Raw genomic sequence first — 21584 nt, forward strand, 5'->3', positions numbered from 1 at the left:
TGGTACCAGCCAATTACGACGACCACAGCTCGTATTGCCACCGAAAATGGCTAGTCCTGGTGAAGATCAAGTTTCTCGAAGGAGACAAGATATTCTTTGGAATAAGCAAAGCTTTCAGGGTACCCTTGGGCTAACGTCGAATGAGGCGCGAATTACAGGGCAAAACCCCTTGTATCCGGACTGGTTAGGGCTGGTTCGGTCTCCGCATATACGAATACGAAGGGGCTCCAACCTTCGTAAACGGAATCACCCCTTTGTTTCGGAATTGCCCCCATCGGTGTTAAATTGAAAAGTGTCGACTGTGTTGCATTTAATTGCAGGGGCTATGGGGATACTCATTTCTTTCTTCGTCAAGTAAACCCGTGAGTCCTGTGGTTTGTTGAGCGAAAGAACACCCATGGCTATGGTCGGTGCAGTTTTTTTGGGGAAGCGGAGACTACCTTGTTAAACCCAACTTAAAGGCTTTCAGGGCACTAGCCCCGATGGCGGAACCACTGATGCTGATCTTCATTTGAGAGGGTTTGTATAGATGGTTGTCTCGTATCCTCTTTGAGGTAGCGCAATCCGTCTCGCCTGTCACATTCTAGCGGTGATACGATGGAACGTCAGACAAACAAACACACCGTTATTGTAAAATCGCATCCCCCACCTGATGGAGTTCGAAGCCGATGAAGAGGCTCTACACCTAATGGGAGGAAGACGAGTTGGATGGCATCGATTCCGGAGTTATGGAAGGCATTACTTGTGACAGCTACTAGTGCCGCCTCCCAACACCCTGCTGCGCCTCTTTGATCAGAGTACAGACAGAACAGCAACAACAAACCAACCTCCCTATCCCCTATAATGTCACTCAATATGAACATCAAGGAAGGCAATGAAGAACACCATTCCCTCATGGACAGTGCACACCGGGGAATGTCTGCAAATGCAGCTCCGGAGACAATTGAGTTAACCGTCCCCGGAGAGTCTGAAGCGGGAGGTGTATCTGGTCATAGATACTCAATATCTGACTACTACACTTTGGTTAGCTACTGGGGGATGCTGCGCTGGCTTTTGTCCTTCATCTTGCTTGGTGGCGCAACGGTCATTCTGGTCTCCAAATCTGTCCCCGGCCTCGTGCCCTACGCCATTGTCAACGAGCTCTGTGTAGGTCTATCACCATGCGATTCATATCTACAACCATAATTGGTGGTCCCCATGTGAATGAATGGCCGGAAGGCTAACTTAATCGATTCGCTTTCCAAGGCTGGTGCACATATACTTACAGTGTTCCCATTGCTGAGGCATTCCCATTCACCCACCAACCCACGCCCACCTACAGTATGGCTGGTTCAGTTTGTCGCCCTGCTTACCCTAACCCTGGCTGCCCTGGCGACCAGCATCACATTACTATTGAAGACTCTTGGATTCAAAAACGAAAGGAATGGCGCTCTATGCTACAACAAAAGCGGTGGACGCTACCGGTGTCGCAGCGCGCGTAGCCAAACGTATGATATGTCATTGGTCTGTCTTGGTGGCTCTATAGCAGTTCTGTAAGTAGCCGTCACGCTATCCACGCTATTGACCCTTTCTTTGAAGCTAGATCACAAATTCTGCAGCTACGGTTACTAATGACTCCCTTACCACCAGGATACCAATGCTTATTCAACTCTTTTGTATATGCATGGTGAATAGATCCAGGTTTACAGAGCAGGAGGTAGCGGCACATTATCAAAAGGTAAAAGCCTTACAGGCTGCTGTGGACACCAAGAGCGGGTGGCGGTCCTGTGGAGACGGATGTGTAGACATTGCCCGTGCGGTCAAGCAAGGTTGGGCAGAAGGCAAGGCACAGTCTAGAACACGAAATTAGCTTAATTATGTAGTTTAAGCCACTTCAACGCTGGTGCTCAGTCCATCAAGGATGTCGACTTTGCTCGTACTGCCGACGGCCCCAACTCCACTTTCGATATCCGTAACGCTATGCAGAAGGCCATGCAGACTGACGTCAGGGTCTTCCGTACTCAGGAGAGCTTGGATGAGGGTGTCGCCGGCTTGTAAAAGTCGGTATAAAAAGGGTTCAGCAGAAGACATCAGACGAGTGAACAAGCTCCAATATTGCTCCTTCTTTGCCACAAGGGGGATGCTAACTTGTAAACCCCCGTAGTGTGTAGGGACAACCTATATATAGCTAGAATAAAGCAAAAGACCAATGCGGTTGTAAAGAAGGCCGTGACCAAGGGGTACGGCTGGTTGCAGAAATGGCGCAAATTCTGAAGCCCTAATCTAAAGCACGTTAAACTATTTCCGTATGATTTTCCGGAACCTTTTGCCATCAACTCCTGTATTGAAACGTAATAATGCGTCAACTCACTCAGCTTATGCTATTTAATTTGTATCCTCCTGTACAAGCGTGTCTTTTCCGCCGTATCCTCACATAGAAAAGAGAGCACATAAAACAAAGAAGGAAGAAAGATCAGATGGCTATCATTTCTTCTAGGGCCCTTTTCGATCTAGGTAATAAACTCGAGCCTGGGACCTTGGGTAGCTCAAGTGAAGGTCATCCTCCCCTACCTAAGCACGAAGTAACCTGGCGAGCTCGGATCCCCATCCATTTATCTATTTTCATGTGTCAGTGACTTTTCACTGTTAAGGAAGGTTCACAGCCTACTAGACTTACCAGAGGAGGTCGCATCATTGAAAAGTGATTGCCGTCAGCCGGAATCACTCTAATATTTTCCACAACCTTGTCCCATTCAAACAATTCATCGTCGGCGCGGTCATTCAGGAACCAGTTCACCAGCCGCTGTTCCTCAGGGAGAACCTCGGGTAGAGGCACCTCATCCTGTTTATTCACCCCCTCTCTCGCCGAGAACAGTACAACCTGTGGTATCTTCTGACCTGGTAGCTTACTCACTCGATACATCAGCAGTTGCTGCCTTGCTAGCGTGAAATGGTCGCTCGTGAGGGGCGAGCCGCGCTTGTTCTCTCGGGTCTCGTCCTCATCCATCATGCTGAAGCGGTTGATGGAATCCAGAAAGTCAACCAGTGCATCTGGCATACAGCTGGCGAAGGTGGGGCATGCCGTGTCAATAAGAAACATCTTCTTGACTTCATTGCCATCTTCAAGAAGTTGTCGTGCCGCTTCAAATGCCAACACCCCACCGACTGAGTACCCGCCGATCATATAAGGGCCCTCGGGTTGCCGACGCTTAATCTCGGTCACGTAGATGGCGGCAAGCTCCTCAGTAGTGGGCACTTGGTTTGAATCAGGCTTACACTTGAGAAAGGGGCTGCTGAGCGTGTAAACAGGCACATGTTCCACTGGAGAGAGCAGCGGCGCAAGGGCACTGAACACAACACCGGAGCCAAATCCATCCGGGATCAGAAACAGGCTGCGGTCTCCCGAATCAAAAGTTGGGCGATGCAGGAGCATCGAGGTTGCCTTTGCTGGGCATGCGCTCTCCGGCTCGGCGACCATGCCACAGATTACTCGAACACTTCGAGATTCATGACTCGCGCTCTCTGACCAATCAACATGTGTGAAGCCCGCATCTAGCATCACCCGCTCCCAGGCCCATGGGCTCTGCAGTGCGTACTTCCGGCCGTCATCAAACAGCCACCAACCGTCCAATAAGCCCCAGACTAGATCATACCAGGCCAGCTTTTGCGTTAACTCTACCAGTGCCACGCATCCGTCATCCGGTCGTACCAACTTGCGCATGTTAACTAGACTGTGCCGCAGGTTGCGCGTTGCGTGTACGCAGTTGCTTGACACCACGACGTGGTAGCGCCCCAGCAGATCCTCGGGCGGGTCATCCTCGATATTGAGTTTCCGAAACTCCACGCCTGCGATGCCCTTGAACGTGGTTTTCTTGGCACGTGCCAGCAATGAAACTGAGAGCTCGGTGAATGTGTATTTGAAAGGGACACCAGTGGCTTGGAGCATTGGGAGAAGGTGCTTGGTGGTCCCACCGGTACCGCCGCCGACTTCCAGGACATGGAAGGGCTCACCGTTTGAAGCTTTCGAGTGGATGGCCGCGGACATGAAGTCGCAAAGCAGCTTTGTAGCGGCCAGAAGATCCGGTGCGTTGGCGTAAAAGTCATTGAGGAGGCCGCGACCCTTATCGCTGCCAAATAGAAGGGGGACAGGGTCTGACCTGCCTGTCAAACACTCTGCTAGGTGTGGTCCAAGGAGGCCGAGTAGGCCGTGCGTAGATGCGTACTGGGGGAAGTCCGATATAAGGCCCGTTATTAGCTCCTGGCCAGAACTGGTACTGCCTAGGAGCACAGGACCGCGTAAGAAGTCATCTCCTGCTTTCTCGACCAGTCGAACCTCTTCTAAGATATGCCATAGCCGGCGGGTCTCCCTGCGATACTTCGGTAGTGTTCCTTGCAGATTCGGGAGCTTCTCCCCTGGATTAAAATCCCTAATAGGACAGCCGAGCTTCTCAAATGCTTCCATAATAAAGGCTGTGACAGCCCCCAGCTGCGATGGGTATACCCGATCCCAGTAGCCGGTGAACTTGGTATCATTCGCATATGTATCAAAACTGCAGCGGATCTGTTGGAAAACCGTATGTATCGACACTGTGAGGCCTTTGGTTAATGTGGACTTGTTGCTCTCTATTGGGGCGGTTGCAGCTGTAACTAAGGCCATAGAGAGATCATCTCTGGAAGTACAACGTGTGTTGGAAAGGCTGGATAAACTGGTCGTAGGAGTCTGTACCAAAGGGTCACCACCATTGACCGCAACATATTCACAGAGAGATGCCACATCAGCCATTGAGGAGAATTCGGTCGGGGAGATATCAAGACCTAAGGCATTATTCAGGTTGCCGATGATCTCCGCTGCAATAAGAGAATCAGCACCGAGATCCTCTAGTTTCGAATCCATTTGAATGTCTGTGGTTGGTATCTCGAGGGACTGCCCAAGGGTCTGGAATACCGTCTTCTGCCATGTTGGAGTTCCGTCATCACCAGTTTTATATATTGGGTCGGGATCCTGGTCTTCACTGTCGACATCGCTGCTGGCTTCGCCATCTACTCTAGACAAGATCAGTTCACACAAACACACAACTTTCTTAGCTGTTGTCAGATCTTCACTTGAAATTTGGATCTTGAATCTGTTACGGAGATTAGCTAGCACTTCCGAGCCAACTAATGAGTCCACACCAAGCTCTTCGAGCAAGGCCTGATTTGTGACCTCTTCGACTGGGACGTCCAGGGACTGGCTTAGGACTTTTTGGACTTCACTCAATACACTAGCTGATCTGTTCTCATCCTTGCTGAACTTTTCCCGATGGGCAGCAGAAGTCACCTGGTATGGGATCTTGGGGGGAAATGGCTGAGCAGCAGCGTTAGACGAGCCCACGAGATTGTTAAATTCCATGCCAGGATTGGCTCCTGCCAGCACTTTAGCTAACGAGCTGCGAGGGGCCTTTGAGAACTTCAGTCCCTTGGCGAACCAAATAATATTCCCAGTCTGTGTGTCAAACGAAAACACATCCAGAATAGCCTCTCTATTGTCCTCCCGGACAATCTTTGTATACACTCTGTATTTCCCACTAGCGCGTAGCCCGTTCAGCGGTCCTACCGCATCGATGCCCGTGCAGATGTAAGATATGTTTCCAGCTTCTATCTCATCTGTAGCTCGCAGCGAATGTATACATGCACCAGGTACCTGCAAGAAGGTGTCCACGACAATCGGATCCGAGATGCCGTTGTTCGGCGCCCTGGCTATCGCATTCAAGTCACCCACGGGTACTGTGATGTCCCCCGCACATTCGGTGCCTTTCCCAGCCAAGTAACGTAGGCCCTGGTAGGCCGCTGAGTATATGGCCATCTTACGGAACACCTTGTACACCATTGTGCCGCGCAAAGCGTCCGTATTGGTATCTGTCTCTAATAGTTCGGTGATTCGGACCCACTTGTCCTTCTTATCCTGTTCCTCGTGTACACTGCTAATGCTGCTGTTTCGCACAGCAATGCTCCCCGTGGCGTGTGATATTGACTTGCCATTCTTAGTGGAGAACAGTTCGAAGTCCCACATGCCCTGGCTTTTCTCCGTCAAGGTCAGTCTGACAGAACGCTGCATGTCCAAGCCGAGTGGTGCCTTGATCTTGACGGCATCTGCTACAATCTCTGGGATATTAGCCGCTCCCTGATCTTTATGTAGCAAGATAACAGCATGCGAAGCTAGCTCCAGGTACATTGCTGCTGGACATATCGGTGACCCAACCACGACATGGCCTTTGACGAGGTCCTGGTACCGTCTGCTACGCATGTCGACCTTGAAAACAGACTTGCCCATACACTGGCTCTGAGATTTGTCCTGAGATATATAGGTGAAGCGATCAATATCCTTCAAGCAGTGAGAGCACATTTCAGACTGTGTTAACTCTTGCTCATTTGTCTTCCCACCTCGGTTGCCAGTGAGATGGGTGTACTCAAGCCAATGACTGTGCTTCTCGAACTGATACGGCGGCAGCGCTACAGGCACGAAGCTCGACTGTTCACTCCGGTGGAACAGCCAGAACTGTGCGCTAGTCTGGCCATTCTTCCATAGTGTAACTATGGCATTGGCAAGGGATTGCACTGGGGTTTTCCCATTGATCGGTACGAAGGTATGCTGAGACTGGGTCTGAGGTTGTGGCAGTGCATTTTGTGCCATGGCTATAATTGGACCTCCGAAGCCGGCTTCCAGAAATGTACAGGGCCCCAGACGGTTGACGATGCGTGAGATTGCTGGCCCGAAGTACACAGTTCCGCGAGTATTGCGGGCAATCACGTTAGAGCCTGGCCCAGTCCAGGATTGCTTGTGGCAGGATTCGAACGGGAAAACTGGGGTCTGTGTAGGATGAGAAGAGAGGGTCAGTGATTAATTGGCAAAGAACAAGGTTGGAAAGGGACTGCATTGGCGCGATTAGGTATGTTCCACCACTGACCTGGAATGGGATTGAAGCTGACAACTGGGCGCTCTTTTCGACGATCGAGTCAGCCATAGAAGAATGGTATGCGTGCATGCCCCTAAGGACCTTGAAACGCAGCTTCTCGCTGTTAGACTTCCTTTCGTTTAGGTACGATTCGAGAAGGTCTATGTGCGCCGTGCTGCCGGCGACAACAAAATTGTTCGGCCCATTGTAACAAGCAATATCGAGCTTGGCATCTGGGTGCTTTTTGTGGAATGGTGCTAAATGTTCGGTTGGTGTTGTGTCTGTTCCGACTAAGTCGGCCTCAATGGCTATCATGGACCCGGGGTCGTCTCCCCAGACCTCCTGGATGATGGCTGCGCGGCCTGCACAGTTGTTAGTACCTTATATCGTTCGTTTCTCTAGTTTACTATCTTACTGTATATACTAAGTCAGCATTCGCCCATAGTTGCATGCAAGGTGAAAAGTAATTCAAGACGTAGACGACGTACCCAGTCACAAGCCTCATGCCAGCCTCAAGCGTAATAGCACCTGAAACTGCGAGTGCTGCCCACTCGCCGAACGAATGGCCACAGATCGCGTCAGGCTTGACGCCAGAGTCGATCCATGACTTACCGCACGAATACTGGATGGCGAACATCGTGGCGTGGCGGAGGATGAAGTCACCATCACCCTCGCTGCCCTGGAGTATGACCGGGAACAGACTGGGCAGACCAAGTGACTGCATGACTTCCTCACACCGATGTAGGTGTGTTCGGAATAGCAGGGAGCTGTCATAGAGCGGTTTAGCCGAGGGAATATTGTTGCCATTTTGTCCGCTGAAGAGAAGCACTATAGGCTTGGGACCTTGGGATGTAGTGTGCCTCTCGGGCTCGGAAAGCTGGGTTTGTAGGTCGTTCACTATATTGAAGAAGTAAATCAGCAGCTATTACCTATTGTTAATTCAAGCAAACTCCAGAGTTTCTTACAGGAAGTGGCCGTTGTGCTGAACACATGCTGGAGTTTACGATTCTGCTTCGTGGCCAAAGCGAAAGCAAGGTGAGAACTTGTTTCGGGAACAAGTGAGCCTTGCTGGATCTGGATCTGAAGTTTTCGACAATAGGCAGAAAGGCTGGCCTTGGAAGCGGCCGAAATGAAAACAGGCCAGGCAGAAATCGATGGACTGTGTGCCCCTGACCCTATGGACGACGGTAGTAGCGGTGGAGTCGGAGGCGGAGGGGCTACGACAGCAGCAGCGTTGTTTCCAGAAGCGCCATAACTGTTAACCACGGCCAAACGCAAGCCGTCACACCAGTCCCTCATCGACTTCGGGATAGCCATCATATCGGGCTCCAGGGCTGAAATGTTCGGATTCAATGTCTGGAATTGAGCCTGGCCTGGGATCTTTCCGTACTTCATCATCAGCAAGATCTTGATCAACGAGACCACACCGGAGGCTCCCTCCGAATGCCCAATATTGGGTTTGACAGCCCCAACATACAAGGTGGATTGTCTCTCCTTGCCGCCCAGGATCTTCCGGATCCCTTCCACCTCGATGGGGTCACCGACACGTGTGCCTGTGCCATGTGCCTCTATGTACGAGACCTCTTCCGGGTTGATTCCAGCACGATCCAGCACGTCTCGGTATAATGCCATCTGGCTCTCGATAGCCGGGTTCGTTATACTGGTACTATTGATGTTTTGGTTATTGCCGGTAGCCAGGATCACCCCATGGATATGATCCCCATCTTTCAACGCCTTCGCTAGCGGCTTCAGTACTACAACACCCACAGCCTCACCACGGCAGTACCCATCAGCCCTGGCGTCAAATGTCTTGCAGGCCCCTGTCTCATTGAGAAAACCACCCACACGCATCGCGTTATGCAAGACCATGTTGGTTATCAAGTTGACACCGCCCGCAACGGCGCGCGTGCATTCACCTGCCTGGATGGCACGGCAGGCTTGGTGGATGGCGACCATGGCTGATGAGCAGGCCGTGTCGATGGTCTGCGAGGGCCCCGTCCAGCCAAAGTGGTGGCTCAGCCGTCCCGCTACGAACGACCGGAGCATGCCGAAGCCAGTGTATGGCGAGGCGGGATGGCAAGCTAGATTCAGAGGGTAATCAGGTGCATTCATGCCGATGAAACAACTTGTTATCTCCGTCTCTCTGCTTTTGTCGTGGGTTTCCGCTTCTTGTTGCTGGCTACCACCAAAACAACTGGCGGATTCAAGGGCATGGTACGTCGTTTCGAGCAATACACGCTGATGTGGGTCCAATGCTGCTGCCTCACGCTTGGACTTTTTGAAAAATTGATGGTCAAATGACTCGATGTCAGTCATAAAGTTACCCCACATCTTGCCATCACTGACTACCTCAGGAAATCGCGTCACGTCGATCTCTCGCGCCATGCTCCTGCCTGTCTCAATGCTCTTCCAAAGGTCATCCACAGTATCCCCAGCAGCTGTGCGGCAAGCCAGGCCCACCACTGCCACCGCATGCTCGGGGTAGCTTTTGTAGGCCGTAGCGGTGCTTTGCTTTTCTTGCTTACGCGGTGTGATGTCCTTGAGCACGGGATGCCGCAACGGCTCGTCGGGCTCGAGCTTCAACACTCGTACCACTGCCACATGGTCCGTCTCAAGACTCACGACGCGACTGAAGGCATATAACGCTTCGCATTTGCTCACGTCCATAATGCCCCGAGCCGCCATCCCCTTGGTGAGCATCCGGGTGGCAGACTTATTTTGGGCCATTAACCCGACGCCACGCCAACAGGTCCAAAGGATGGACATGCTCTTATCACCCTGGCGTCTTCTGTGTGCCGCCAAGCCATCCAGAAATGCATTTGCCGGTGCGTACGATAGCTGGCCTGGGAATCCGACGAGTTGCCCGACTGATGACATAAGGACGAAGAAATCCAGCGTACCGGGTGGAAAGAGCGCGTCCAATGTCAAGGAGCCTCTCACCTTTGGTGCCAGTACATCTGCGACATCCGAAGGAGAGCAACAGTGCAGGGTATGGTAGCCTGCAATGCCGGCCGCATGGACCACCCCCCTGATAGGTGGAATATCCAACTCGTCGATGGCTTGACCAAGCAAGGCCTCTGCCTCAGGCTTGCTGAGGTCAATAGAGAGTACATGGACCGAGACGCCCAGGTTCTTGAGCTTGGCAATTTGCGAGACAAGCCGCTCGTGATCTGCATTGTTCTCGTTTGTATCCAGGGCTGGAATGAGTCCACGACGAGATAGTAGCAATATGTGACGAGCACCCTGCTCGCCCAACCATGTCGCAATTTCCAGACCCACACCCCGTGTCCCTCCAGTAACGAGGTACGTGCTGTTCCCTTTGAGTTGAAGCTGCCCTTGGTCGCCCACCTCGTCCTGGAATGCCTGGAGTGAAGCGGTCTGCGCTATGCCCTGGACGACCCTGACAACATCAAAACCCTGCGCGTACTTGAAGGCGGACAATGGAAAGCGCCCTTGGTCTTCATCGAACAGACCGCCAAAAATTCCCAACATTTTCATCTTCATGGCTCGCGCTAGGCCATACAGAGGGGCGTACCCTAGATCACTCGTGCCGAAGTCCCTTGAGATGAGCGAGAAAAGCTTACTCGTCCCGTTTCGGTTGGCTTGGCTATGATGATACATTATCTGTGCCACTGCAATCAAGCTGGTGCACGACCTCGTCACCGTTTCATAGACGCCGCTCTTCTCCCTGACCGCGTGTGGGATGTGGACAACAATCGTATCGGGCGTTAGCCAGGGGACGATCTCCGTAGCATGGCTAACAATGACAGTTGTGTAGCCCTCATCGGCAAGCTGGGCCTGGTATATAGACAGCTTGTCACTCTCCTCCTCGTTGTCAGCTCCCACGAATACAACCCTTCTAAATTTGAGCGGTTCAGGGGATAGTTCAGCAGGTGCCCAGTTAAGCCGGTGAATCAGCTCTTTGATGGTCATGACTACTTCTTTTATCGAATACTGCGACTGCTATGGTAGCTTATTATAGCAACAGGGTTTGATAACATAGAAAAAACAAAGGATGACTTCGGGCTTGCCAAACTGATATTCATACAGACCACTGGCTTCCACCTTCACACTATATATACCTTCTCCAGTGTGGTAGCTCTCCTCTAGGTATGATAGATAACAAGGTATTTGATATGCATCTCGGAGATTGCGTAACGTGTATATTTTTGTCAACTAATGTGCAATCTAGAATAAGCTGATACTCTTACTGAGAATGAACTAGAGCCTTCAGGGTATAGGGTTGGCAGGGTTGCCCTCGATGGATGCTCCACGACGGTACGAAGCAGCATGATTGCTTTTACTGCAAAACGTCAACCGAACTTGTACCTAGGTCACTCTGCTTAATACCTGTAAATTGGTCGTGGGTATTTTATGTATTAGCGTACTAGTTTTCTCCCATTAATTGTAACACTGGCTAACGCAGATTCCCAGCTTCTTACGAAACGTCATCTTCTAGCCGGCAGTAGTTGCCACATTGACTGAGCTTGATCGAAGTACATGTAAGTTGCAGGGATAGTCGAGCATGCTCGTTGCCACACCTGCATGGTCACTACTTGAGAATCCGTCTTTATCCGGCTGAGTGATGATGGGTCATTCCATTGGACTTAATGCTCACTCATCCCAATGCCGGTAGAATTTTGTGCGGTCGTCCGGGCCTAGATCCTCGCTGCCACAGCACAACACCACCCATGCTTTAACACTATCTCTAATCTGCCAGACACGCAACTAGCCCGGGGCCCATGCAACGTTCTCATATACGTAGAAAGTGTGTTGTGTTTATTGTGCTATAATAGCTACCCCGAACTCCGACGAGCTACCTGAAGTTGCAGGGAAGTTTGCCAGCCGACTTTAGTATTTCCTGATAAGGAAGGTTTCATCATAAGAGTAAGCCAGTTCATGCTGAGGGTTGCATCAACCCCTGGAATCGGGATGGACGGTCTGATAGACACCGTTGCGCCTGGGGCCTCCTTGAAAAGCTCTGCAACCATTTACGTATCTTACAAATTAACTTGAATACCAGGATTCATGGACGTCTGACAGTCGAGAGATCCGTGAGCGAGATAACCACGCAGATGGTCCAAGGTGTGAAGTGTAAGTAACAAGTCCACGATGGCATCTGGAGTCCTAAAAATCAGGTCTTAAGGGGATTCCAAGACCGGTGCACAGATTTCCCGCTCTTTGAATCTCTCTCGAGATATGTTCTAGTATTAAAATGGCTAAGTGCGAACTCTTTCACCAATTAAATCCAAGGCCGTGAATTAGTAAGTTATAAATCTATCTTTATTCAAACTAGTGCCCGTCTAAAAGAAACAAGTAAGAGTATGAAAGCCATGCACCAGTTTTGCAATCACCTGTACCAAGTACATATACTGAGTCATTTAGTGAACACAAACTATTTGGTGTAGTAATACTATATATTAGGAGTTATTGGCCGGCATCCAAGTAGCTGATTACCTTCGACAGGGAGAGTTGCTTGGGAATGCCACTCTAAACGGGTGATAAATTTCCATCTAAAGCTCAATACTGCATCAAAGAGGGCAGCACAAGAGTAGTGTGACCAAAATATGAAAAACACTTTGAAAACAGAGTTTAAAGAAGCACGTGACATTGTTGAAAGTGAAGCGCTTGCGACCACACTCGTCTCCGAGGTTCAGCTGGCATTCGTGCCTGTGTACTTCCCCGGTGAGCCAGTGTCAGTTTTGGCGGCTGGTCAAAGACTCCCGGAATATAATGTCCTCCGGGGCACTGCATCGCCAGGCGTGCAATGCGACCTGCCTGGACCGAGGAACGCCGTTCCCTACCTTGGACCCGCCCGGGCTCCGGTTCGGGCCGATCAACCCTAAATGTGATTAACCTTGGTCGTTTAAGCGACGGTATGACTAGCTTAGCTAGGGTCAGCGTATGCCAACCTCAATATGATTTTGTTCCAATTAGTATGATGTCTCCATATATGCCCGAAGTAGTAATAGTATTGTACGGTAGAAGGAGGTCCTAGTCCCACACGCTTCTTGTTAAGAAAGTTAACGGGCGTCAAACGTCGACAACACCACCGCATTTCGGTGACGCACCAAAACAAGCTAAATTTCTCCACCCTTTCTTCTCAGGTCAGATAAACAACGCCTTTTGGAACAGGGTTTAGTGGAAACTGAAGGTCTACTTCAAAACTTGGTTAGTTACTTGTTATTGTCCTGAGTATACCCGTGTATACCCGTGTATAGGACGAGCGATGGAGTAACCCACCTGTGTAAATCCGGGCGTTCAATAATCAATTATACAGGTTTTAGGGGGTCAAACCGAACCCTTGTTAGGTCATTTCTTTATACATCTACGGGCATGTTCGGTTTCATATAGGTTACATTCCTCATTCTCCTCGAACACGCTTTCAGTGCCTGTACGACTTGGAAAAAAAAAAGGTGGGTGTGTCTTGTGGAAATACAGGCAGGGCATGGGTACTTCTATGAGAATAAGAAAACCCCCAACTACCGTTTTGTTGTCAATCTCAAGCCAACTGCGTGACATCGACAATATGCAACTCATCTGGCAAGCCGTTGGAGCAGCAATCATTGCCATTTTCCTGCACCTTTTCAACACCTGGTGGCATCTAAGACACATCCCGGGACCTTTCCTCGCTAGCATTACCAACCTCCAAAGAGTCTGGTGGGTAAAAACTGGCCGCGCTCATCTTTATCACCAGGCGATCCACGCCAAATATGGAGAGGTCGTACGCATCGGACCTCGCCTAGTATCCTTCAGCAATCCTGAGGCCATTTCGACGGTTTATCCCATTCGCCCTGGGTTCCCTAAGGTGCGTATTTCTCTAGAAATAATATCACCAAGAGGGATGTATTTGCCGGGAAGCTGAAAATCAACGCGAACTGAAGAGTGACTTTTACGCCACACTCCGTCCCTATACGCGAGAGCGAGGCGCCATGCTCGCTGTGTTCAATACGCAGAACGAGCAGATACACAAGCAAATCAAAAGTCCCATTGCACCGCTCTTCTCCCTCTCCAATGTAGTCATGTTTGAGGGCCTGGTTGAGGAAGTGTTGTCATGTCTCTCAGAGCAATTCGACACTCGCTTCGTGGGTACAGGTAAGATATTCGACTTTGGTGAATGGCTGCAGTATTTCGCATTTGATGTTATGGGAACTATGTCCTTTTCGAGAAGGTATGGTTTTCTTGAGCAAGGTCGTGATGTAAATGGGATGTTGGATGCGATATTTCTGTTTATGAAGACGGCCGCACCGGTATGTGCTCTGGGCAGTATGTTCTATTGTGTAGCTGATACCAATTTCCACAGATGTCACAAATTCCATGGGTCGATCCTTGGATCTACAAGAATAGATTTGTCAATAGCCTCCGCAGGACGCCTGCAATGTCCATCATGGGGTTTGTTGATAGGGTCATTCGCGAACGACTAAATAATCCTGACCATGCCAAGCGCGATAGTCACAGGGACTTTCTAGCTCGCTTTCTGGAGATCCAAGATGCGAACTCGAATGTGCCACCGTGGTAGATATGTCCTCCATGTACGTACACGGTAAATGACACTGACAGAAACCCTACTCACAGGGCCTCAACCGCCTGGACATTCTCAAATGTCATCGCTGGCTCGGACTCTGTTGGAACCGTGATGCGGACTATTATGTGGTATGTTTCTCTTATATTATTTACATCGATTGCAGATTTACAACTAACGACATACAATAAGTGAGTCCCAATTATCGCAATCACACCTCTCAATGCCGCACACCAACATTTCTAAATTCAATAGACAATCTTCTTACCCACCCCGCCACCCTCCAAGCTCTATCCAGTGAACTCATAACAGCGAATCTCACCCTCCCCTACCCGAAATGGAACGAAGTCTGCGACCTCCCTTATCTCGATGCTTGTATTCAAGAAGCTGTCCGTCTGCACCCCCCCTTCGCACTTGTCCTCGAGCGTGTTGTCCCTGCTGGCGGCGTCACAGTCCTGAATCACTATCTGCCTGAAGGAACTTTAGTCGGGGGGAACCCCTACGTGGTAAATCGACACGCGGAAACATTCGGGCCCGATGTCGAGGAGTGGAGGCCAGAGAGATGGCTTGAGGGGGAAGGGCGCAAGAGGCTCGAGCAGAGCGTTCTTACGGTAGGTGTCAACCCTTTGCTAACCAATTTGACTCATGGCTGAGTAGCTAACTGGGGCAGTTTGGTGCCGGACGGCGTGTCTGTCTTGGCAAGTATATTGGGATACTTGAACTGAAAAAATTAGTTCCCTTCTTGGTGCTAAAATACGATGTGAGTTCTCGCTTTATGGAGGGTATTGACCCGGTGTTGAATTAGGTGGTTGCTAATAGGATACTATAGATGAAGATCATTGATCCTGAGAGGTTTTCGGTGGAGAACGGCTTTTTCTTCAAACAGCGCGGGTTTTATTGCAATATTACGAGACGGAAGGAGGGATCAGACCGGGACAAGGCGGATTCAAAGTAGAGCAGGCGAACAGGCTACCTAAGGGGCCAGCTGATGCTTACAAGTACATGTAGGCGATAGATATTACTACCTACTTCCAGATAAGCATGGAAGAGGAAGTCCCCAAAGTAAAATCCAGGCCTTCACACACACACCTCGAGAGATATCCTGCCCTGCCAGGTGTTAAGAACGCTCTCTAATCTGACTGGGGTCATATCGGGGCATCTTTTGGAAAATTAAAAGACAATTGGAGTGCTCAACCCTGCTACTCAGTAGACTACTTTTCACCAAGGGGCCAACAGTCTAAAATTGGGATGTTCCGTTAATGAAACTAGACTGAAACATTCGACTCTGGTTGTCTATGTTCCTGCTACTGTTGGTATTTTCTCGTTTGACAATAGGGTCACGGCGTATGCATGATATGTGTGGGCCCTACCCCCTACCCTTTACAAATCAGCTGAATTATTGCCACCTAAGCTGGTTTTCAAGGCCCACCAAAAGTGCCTTAGTTCACGAAGTATTCAGCTGGCTCTGTTTCCTCGATGTGGCAAGCGTTGCTTTGACAGGCGTATATATAGCGTACTGTCGCCCATATCCACACATTCTGTCAAGGCCCTGCCTATACTATTTATAACCCCCCCCTCAATATAAGTACGAATTGCCATTATCAAAGCTCTTCCTTAGAAGTGCTACCACCACCGGCTCCGCAGTATAACCCCGTCTCGCACAATGGACTCGTCGAACTTTTCACCACCTGGTCGTCAGTTAACTCCACCCTTCTATCAGATCCCGGCATCCTGTTCGACTGTAGACGTCCGGGTGATAGATACGTAAGTCAGGTCCATGTTTCTCCCGACACATCCACCTAACTCCCTTGATTTATAGTAATACACGCCTCTACCTGAAGCCCGGGGCCTTCTACGAGCCAGCCATCCCTAGTGAGGGACCGCGCGTGCCCTCCTACTGCTTCCTCCTCTCGCACGGCGATCGCCACCTTGTTTTTGACCTGGGTGTGCGAATCGACTGGCAGAATTATGCGCCCCAGATTGTGCAGCTCCTCACAGCCACCACGGAGATTACCTCATGCGACAGGGACGTCGCATCAGTGCTCGACAGCGACACCAGTGGGTTGAACATTCGCAGTTCTGACATTGAGGCCATCGTGTGGTCTCACAACCATTTCGACCACACCGGCGACCCGTCCCGCTTCCCGACCAGTACCCAGCTCATTGTCGGTCCGGGCGTCAAGAAACGCTCCTGGCCCGGCTACCCATCCCGTCCCGATGGCACTGTCCTGGACAGTGACGCCGTGGGTCGCGAGATCCGTGAAATAAACTTTGACAACACTGGCCTCCGGATCGGCCGCTTCGCCGCTTTTGACTATTTTGGTGATGGCTCCTTCTACCTTCTAGACGCTCCAGGACATACTGCGGGACATATGTGTGCCCTTGCCCGCACGACAGCCTATCCGCCCTCGTTTGTCTTCATGGGCGCTGACGCCTGCCATCACCCTGGCGTGTTGCGGCCGTCGCAGTATCTTCCTCTTCCCCGGCCACTACCCGGGGGAGATCCAGTGGGTTGCGGCGGATGTCCAGGAGATCTGCTGATGCAGTTGGCCTCTTGGAAGAGCCCCAATGAGCCCTTCTACCACCTGGCCCGTGGGCAGTTCTTCCCTGATTATGCTGAAGCTATCGATACAGTGGCTAAAATCCAAGAATTGGATGCTGCAGGTAACGTGCTAGTTCTTCTGGCTCATGACAACTCGCTAGAAGAACACCTGCCGTTGTTTCCACAGTTAGTGAATGACTGGTGGGCGCAAGGGCTGCGGGACACCACGATTTGGTCATTCTGCAAGGAAATAGGGCATGATAAGTGGGTTTAACACGAAGCTAGGACAGCTAGTCAAGGATATGGGGCTATCGTGGGAGGGTTCGCAGAGGAGCGTAGAGGAATTCATCCCTGGGTATAGTTAAATCAAGATTGAGGACTTGTATTCTACTCATAGATATATTTAAATATAGCTCTTTGAGATAATTCTGAAGTCCACTAGCCTGTTGAACCTTGCTCTAAGGATGAAGAGTACAGTCACTTGAAAAAGCTGAATCCTCCACGCGATTGGAATCTTGGTAGGCGTCGGCCAGTTATTTGACTTCTTCCATTGTAAACAAACCGAAACTCTGTGACTACATGTCCACAATGGTGTGTATGCTCATGGCTACTTCCTCCACTTGAACCAACCCTTGTCCTCCAGTTTGCTGGCTCTCCGCTTGGCCTCTTGCTCTTGCTCCGCCATCTATGCCTGCAGCACCATCACCTTCCTCTCCATATCAGCCTCAGAAGGCATCCCACCTCGCCCGCCGTCCCGCGCCGTCTCCCGATCTGCCGACCCGACATACTCGCCATCCGCGACGCCCAACATCTGGCTCAGGCCCTCAGCCTTACCCAGCAACCACTCGCCGTGTCGCAGCCCATTGCGCCAGTTAAGCGGCAGATTAGCGTAGCCCAAATAAGCGCCCAGCAGAGCGCCCGCAAAGCAGGCATTGGTGTCAGCGTCGCCGCCTCGCATGACGAGGTCTGTGATGAGCGGCTCGAACGCAAGGGCCCGTGATGTGAGCGTTCTGTTTGCAGTATCACACATAGCGAGACGGAGGAGGTGCACGCCCGCGCCCAGCGTCTTGTATACGTAGCCGATCTTGCCGCTGTCGTCCAGCTCTAAATCGTCGAGGCTCTCTACCTTGGCGTGTCGGCGCAGCTCCGAAACGTCCAAGTCTGGCTCGTCTCGCCGTTCCGGGTGCTCTTGCAACGCTTGAGCACGGTGCTTCGCATACCAGTGAATGGCCGCGTCGATCACGGAGTCGATGTCTGCCTCTGTGTGAATATCTCGCAGCACCAGGCCGCGCACGAGCGCCGTGCCAATGGCGCACGAGACCACACATCGCGGGTCGACGTGCGTCACGACCGAAAAGGCGGCTCCCAGGTCAAACGTCTCGTCCAGGTTCTTGTCAAGACAGACCAACCCCAGCGGATGCGTCCTCATGAGACTGCCATTCGGCGCCACGTTGTACTTACAGTTAGTCCAGTGCCGCCGGGCTGCCGCCTCCGGGTCGTCGAGATAGGTCTTTGTCCGCACGATGGCACCCACGGCGCGTCCCAGCCCCAGCGGCAGGGTATCGAGCGGCAGAAAGCCAAACTGCACCCAGACATGGAGTCTGGCTGCAAAGTCCGTTGGGTCGAGAGTTTTGAGGTCCGTGTGCAGGCAGGAGAGCAGCAGTAGCATAGCGTGGTCCGTATCGTCGGTCCACTCGCCAGGTCGATGCGGTCCTCGGTGCGAGTCTCGGCGGAATGGGGTCGCCTGCGACTCTGGGGAGAGCACAAACTTGCGTGCGGGATATGCGGCGGCCGACATGTCGCCGGAGAGGAACTCGGTGTAGAGACCGACCGCGTCGCCCAGGGCGGACCCCACGAGACAGCCGACTATGCTGTCATGGAGGCCTGCCTGGGCCAGGCGATTAAAGCCATCTTGTGATAATTGTATTTTGTCCATGTGGGGATGAACCTGTTGCGCGTGGTGGGCACTTATAGAACTGTTAAATGAAGCCTAAGTGGGAGCCTGTTGAGGAGCCAACAAATGAATAAGCCTCGCCAAGCCGCAAGGCAGACTCGCCGTATACTGAGGTTGGCAAAACGCCACTGTTACCATAATCCGATTCACGGTCCATGATACGAAAAGCTGCTTCTGGTAGGGGAATTCCTCGTGAATGCACTGTGCACGCAGTGGGCGAGGTCCACGATGGCTGGCCACATTATGGCAATCTGTGTGAAGCTTTCCATGGTACCACGTTCTTAATGTTTGGAGCTGGAAAGAGATAATTACGATTGATTGAATCTTGTATGGCGTTAGCCATAGATGTAGGAACAAAGTGGTAGATCGCCATATTTGGTATGCTTGGCAATGGGCATAGATAGTTCGTTGGTTGCCTGGCAGGCAATTCATTAGTTTAATGTCCAGCTCGTCCCCAGCGAAACCGCGAATGCCACTCACGTCGCCTAAATGACCTCATAAAAAACTGTCTTACGATGACATGCCAAGCACACCGTGCCCCGTGGAATCGGACGGGTCAAGAGAGGGTTGCCTGCCGCTTGACAGAAAGGAACGCACCAAAGCAGAGACAAGAGGAATATATCGAATCAGCACAACCGAGCTGCTTGAGCAGATTCTCCTCCATCTTGACATGCAAACCCTCCTCGTCTCGGCAATACGAGTCTGCAGGGCATGGAACAGCCTGATTACAACGTCTCCACGCCTGCAGCGGGCGCTTTTTCTGCTGCCCGAAGACGACCGGGACGCATCGAACACAAATACCATCATCAACCCACTGCTGGCGAAACACTTCCCGCCTTTCTTTACTCCCGTTTACGATATCGGCTGTCCGTTCCCTATCCGGGGCCTAGCACCCGACGAAGGTTGCTACGACTATCTCTTCGAGGACGTCAGCTACAACGGCATGAGTAATTTCAAGTCCATGCCTGTGTACCAGGTGAGCATGGCCAACAACGACTTCATCGACCACGACGGACAAGATCCCAATGCCAATGCAAAGGCCCGGGAGAACAACCCTTATCTCCGAGAATGCGCGTCATGGCGGAACATGTTGACGTCCCAGCCGCCAGCCAGGAAGCTGGGCTACTGTATGCTCTCGACCGGCGGGAACAGCACCATCGCCAGCACCAAGATTCTCTCCATCAAATGCCGGAAGGATGGTGATGGCCAGGGCGGTAGTATAGAAGTGAACTCGGCTGCGAACCAAAACCCTCCCATACGCATGGCAAACCTGTATGCACAAGTGTTGCTATATATGAAAATGGGATCGAAGCATTGTGGCTTTAAGATCATGTGTAACCTGCAGAATCATGATCGGGACTACGTTACCCAGTACGCTTCTCTGCCCTACTATCCAAGCTTTGCGTGGATGGAAGACCATATAGGAGTGTTGTACAATCAAGGCGCAGACATCGTGTTGCAGCACGTTGTTCGTCCTCGGGGCTGTTTGTTCATGGGATCGAACCCAGAGGCAGACGCCGTCTGGTGGCGGTGCCAGCCTGAAAGCCTACAGTCAGGTTTATTCTCTGAGCAAATATCTAAAGAGTGGAGATAAAAATCGAAGTTGGATTCAGTAAGTCAGTGGCCATATGCCGCAAGCCAAGTGCTTGTCCACCCATGCTTTAACGATCATCTCCATATGCGGATCAAGCCAGTATATTTTGCTGTATCCGGCCGAATCGAAATAAAGATCGTCATGTTAAAGTTCAAACCTTGGCCAAGCGCCCCTAGAGCGTCATTTCGTTTTGCGACGCTAAAATTGTATGCCAGACAGAATAGAATTCATCCCACATGCTTTCATTCACCTCATCTGTTCCTTGGTCATTTTTTGAGCTGAAGAGCGGACAACAGCGCTAGAGACCCTCCATATTAATATGTCACAGGCAAAAAAGCGCTTTGAATGAAGAAAGCTCAGTCGCAGCACCTGTTAGTTAAGATGATAAGAAAGTCGCCCTTATAAAGTACCATTGGGCTCATGAATAGTCCTCCTCTGTTTCGCCTCTTAAGAACACAAAGGCAATACAGAAAGATCATTGCCGGGTATTGACCCACCTATATCAAGAAGTAGCATGTAGTATTTGCTGGTCCTGTATGTACAGTCGAGCAGCAACGCATCTGTATTACAATAAAAATGTGCGAGAGAGTCCGGGTAAGTGAACAAGATAGCTGTCAGTCAATTGTCTGTATATAATTGCGCCCGACACCAGAATGCTCGCTTGTGTGATTAATGAACTGTACTTGAATGGTGCTTTGGCTCTCCCGTCGATCCCTTCTAATAGCCGCGGCGATCATCAACACTTATATCCTACACGGTGCGTCTCGCGTGAGCCAGTAGGAAAGCGCTGATACGATTAGTCATTAGGTTCCCAGGGAACCAGCGTCTGGGGCGTTTAATTTATTCACACCTGGCACTTCCACGTACGTCTCGACATAGGTCGTACCAGGCGATTACCGCGCAAGAAAGATTCGGCTTAAACTAAGTAGAGCTGCTCAAGACTCTGCAGATTCATGTACCAGCTCAGCGCATCGCAATGCGCTTCCGCGAGAGCTAACAAGACATTAGAATGAGCGATGACGCACCGTACGAGAAAGAAATCAACAAACTAGTCGCCGAGC

General features: G+C 51.0%; 5 protein-coding genes across 5 annotated transcripts; 3 read left to right on the forward strand and 2 right to left on the reverse strand.

Moving 5' to 3' along the window:
* Positions 1-2550: 2550 nt before the first annotated feature.
* On the reverse strand, positions 2551-10844 carry BDV37DRAFT_279703 (uncharacterized protein; the record flags this gene model as incomplete). Its single annotated transcript, XM_032086384.1, has 6 exons — positions 2551-2595; positions 2657-6826; positions 6924-7273; positions 7327-7334; positions 7400-7808; positions 7877-10844. 6 exons carry the CDS (start codon positions 10842-10844, stop codon positions 2551-2553), a joined length of 7950 nt encoding a protein of 2649 aa, XP_031944852.1.
* Positions 10845-13440: 2596 nt separating this feature from the next.
* Positions 13441-15388, forward strand: BDV37DRAFT_290275 (cytochrome P450; the record flags this gene model as incomplete). The annotated part of the gene is made up of 7 exons (XM_032088680.1): positions 13441-13719; positions 13796-14161; positions 14215-14426; positions 14487-14564; positions 14630-15044; positions 15104-15193; positions 15263-15388. 7 exons carry the CDS (start codon positions 13441-13443, stop codon positions 15386-15388), a joined length of 1566 nt encoding a protein of 521 aa, XP_031944853.1.
* Positions 15389-16096: 708 nt separating this feature from the next.
* BDV37DRAFT_279705 (MBL fold metallo-hydrolase) lies at positions 16097-17249 on the forward strand (the record flags this gene model as incomplete). The annotated part of the gene is made up of 2 exons (XM_032086385.1): positions 16097-16197; positions 16253-17249. 2 exons carry the CDS (start codon positions 16097-16099, stop codon positions 17247-17249), a joined length of 1098 nt encoding a protein of 365 aa, XP_031944854.1.
* A 171-nt stretch (positions 17250-17420) lies between these two features.
* Positions 17421-18883, reverse strand: BDV37DRAFT_240445 (ADP-ribosylglycohydrolase family protein). The gene has a single exon (XM_032081072.1). It carries the CDS (start codon positions 18771-18773, stop codon positions 17661-17663), a length of 1113 nt encoding a protein of 370 aa, XP_031944855.1. The 5' UTR covers positions 18774-18883; the 3' UTR covers positions 17421-17660.
* Positions 18884-19449: 566 nt separating this feature from the next.
* On the forward strand, positions 19450-20523 carry BDV37DRAFT_290278 (F-box protein; the record flags this gene model as incomplete). Its single annotated transcript, XM_032088681.1, has 1 exon — positions 19450-20523. The coding sequence occupies one exon, from the start codon at positions 19450-19452 to the stop codon at positions 20521-20523; it is 1074 nt and encodes a 357-aa protein (XP_031944856.1).
* Positions 20524-21584: the final 1061 nt, after the last annotated feature.

Source organism: Aspergillus pseudonomiae (genome assembly GCF_009193645.1).
Source record: "Aspergillus pseudonomiae strain CBS 119388 unplaced genomic scaffold BDV37scaffold_10, whole genome shotgun sequence".
NCBI lineage: Eukaryota > Fungi > Ascomycota > Eurotiomycetes > Eurotiales > Aspergillaceae > Aspergillus > Aspergillus pseudonomiae.

Excerpts from the sequence above, each read along its gene's own strand:
- BDV37DRAFT_240445 (XM_032081072.1), bottom strand. The coding sequence starts at position 18,773 with ATGTCGGCCGCCGCATATCCCGCACGCAAGTTTGTGCTCTCCCCAGAG.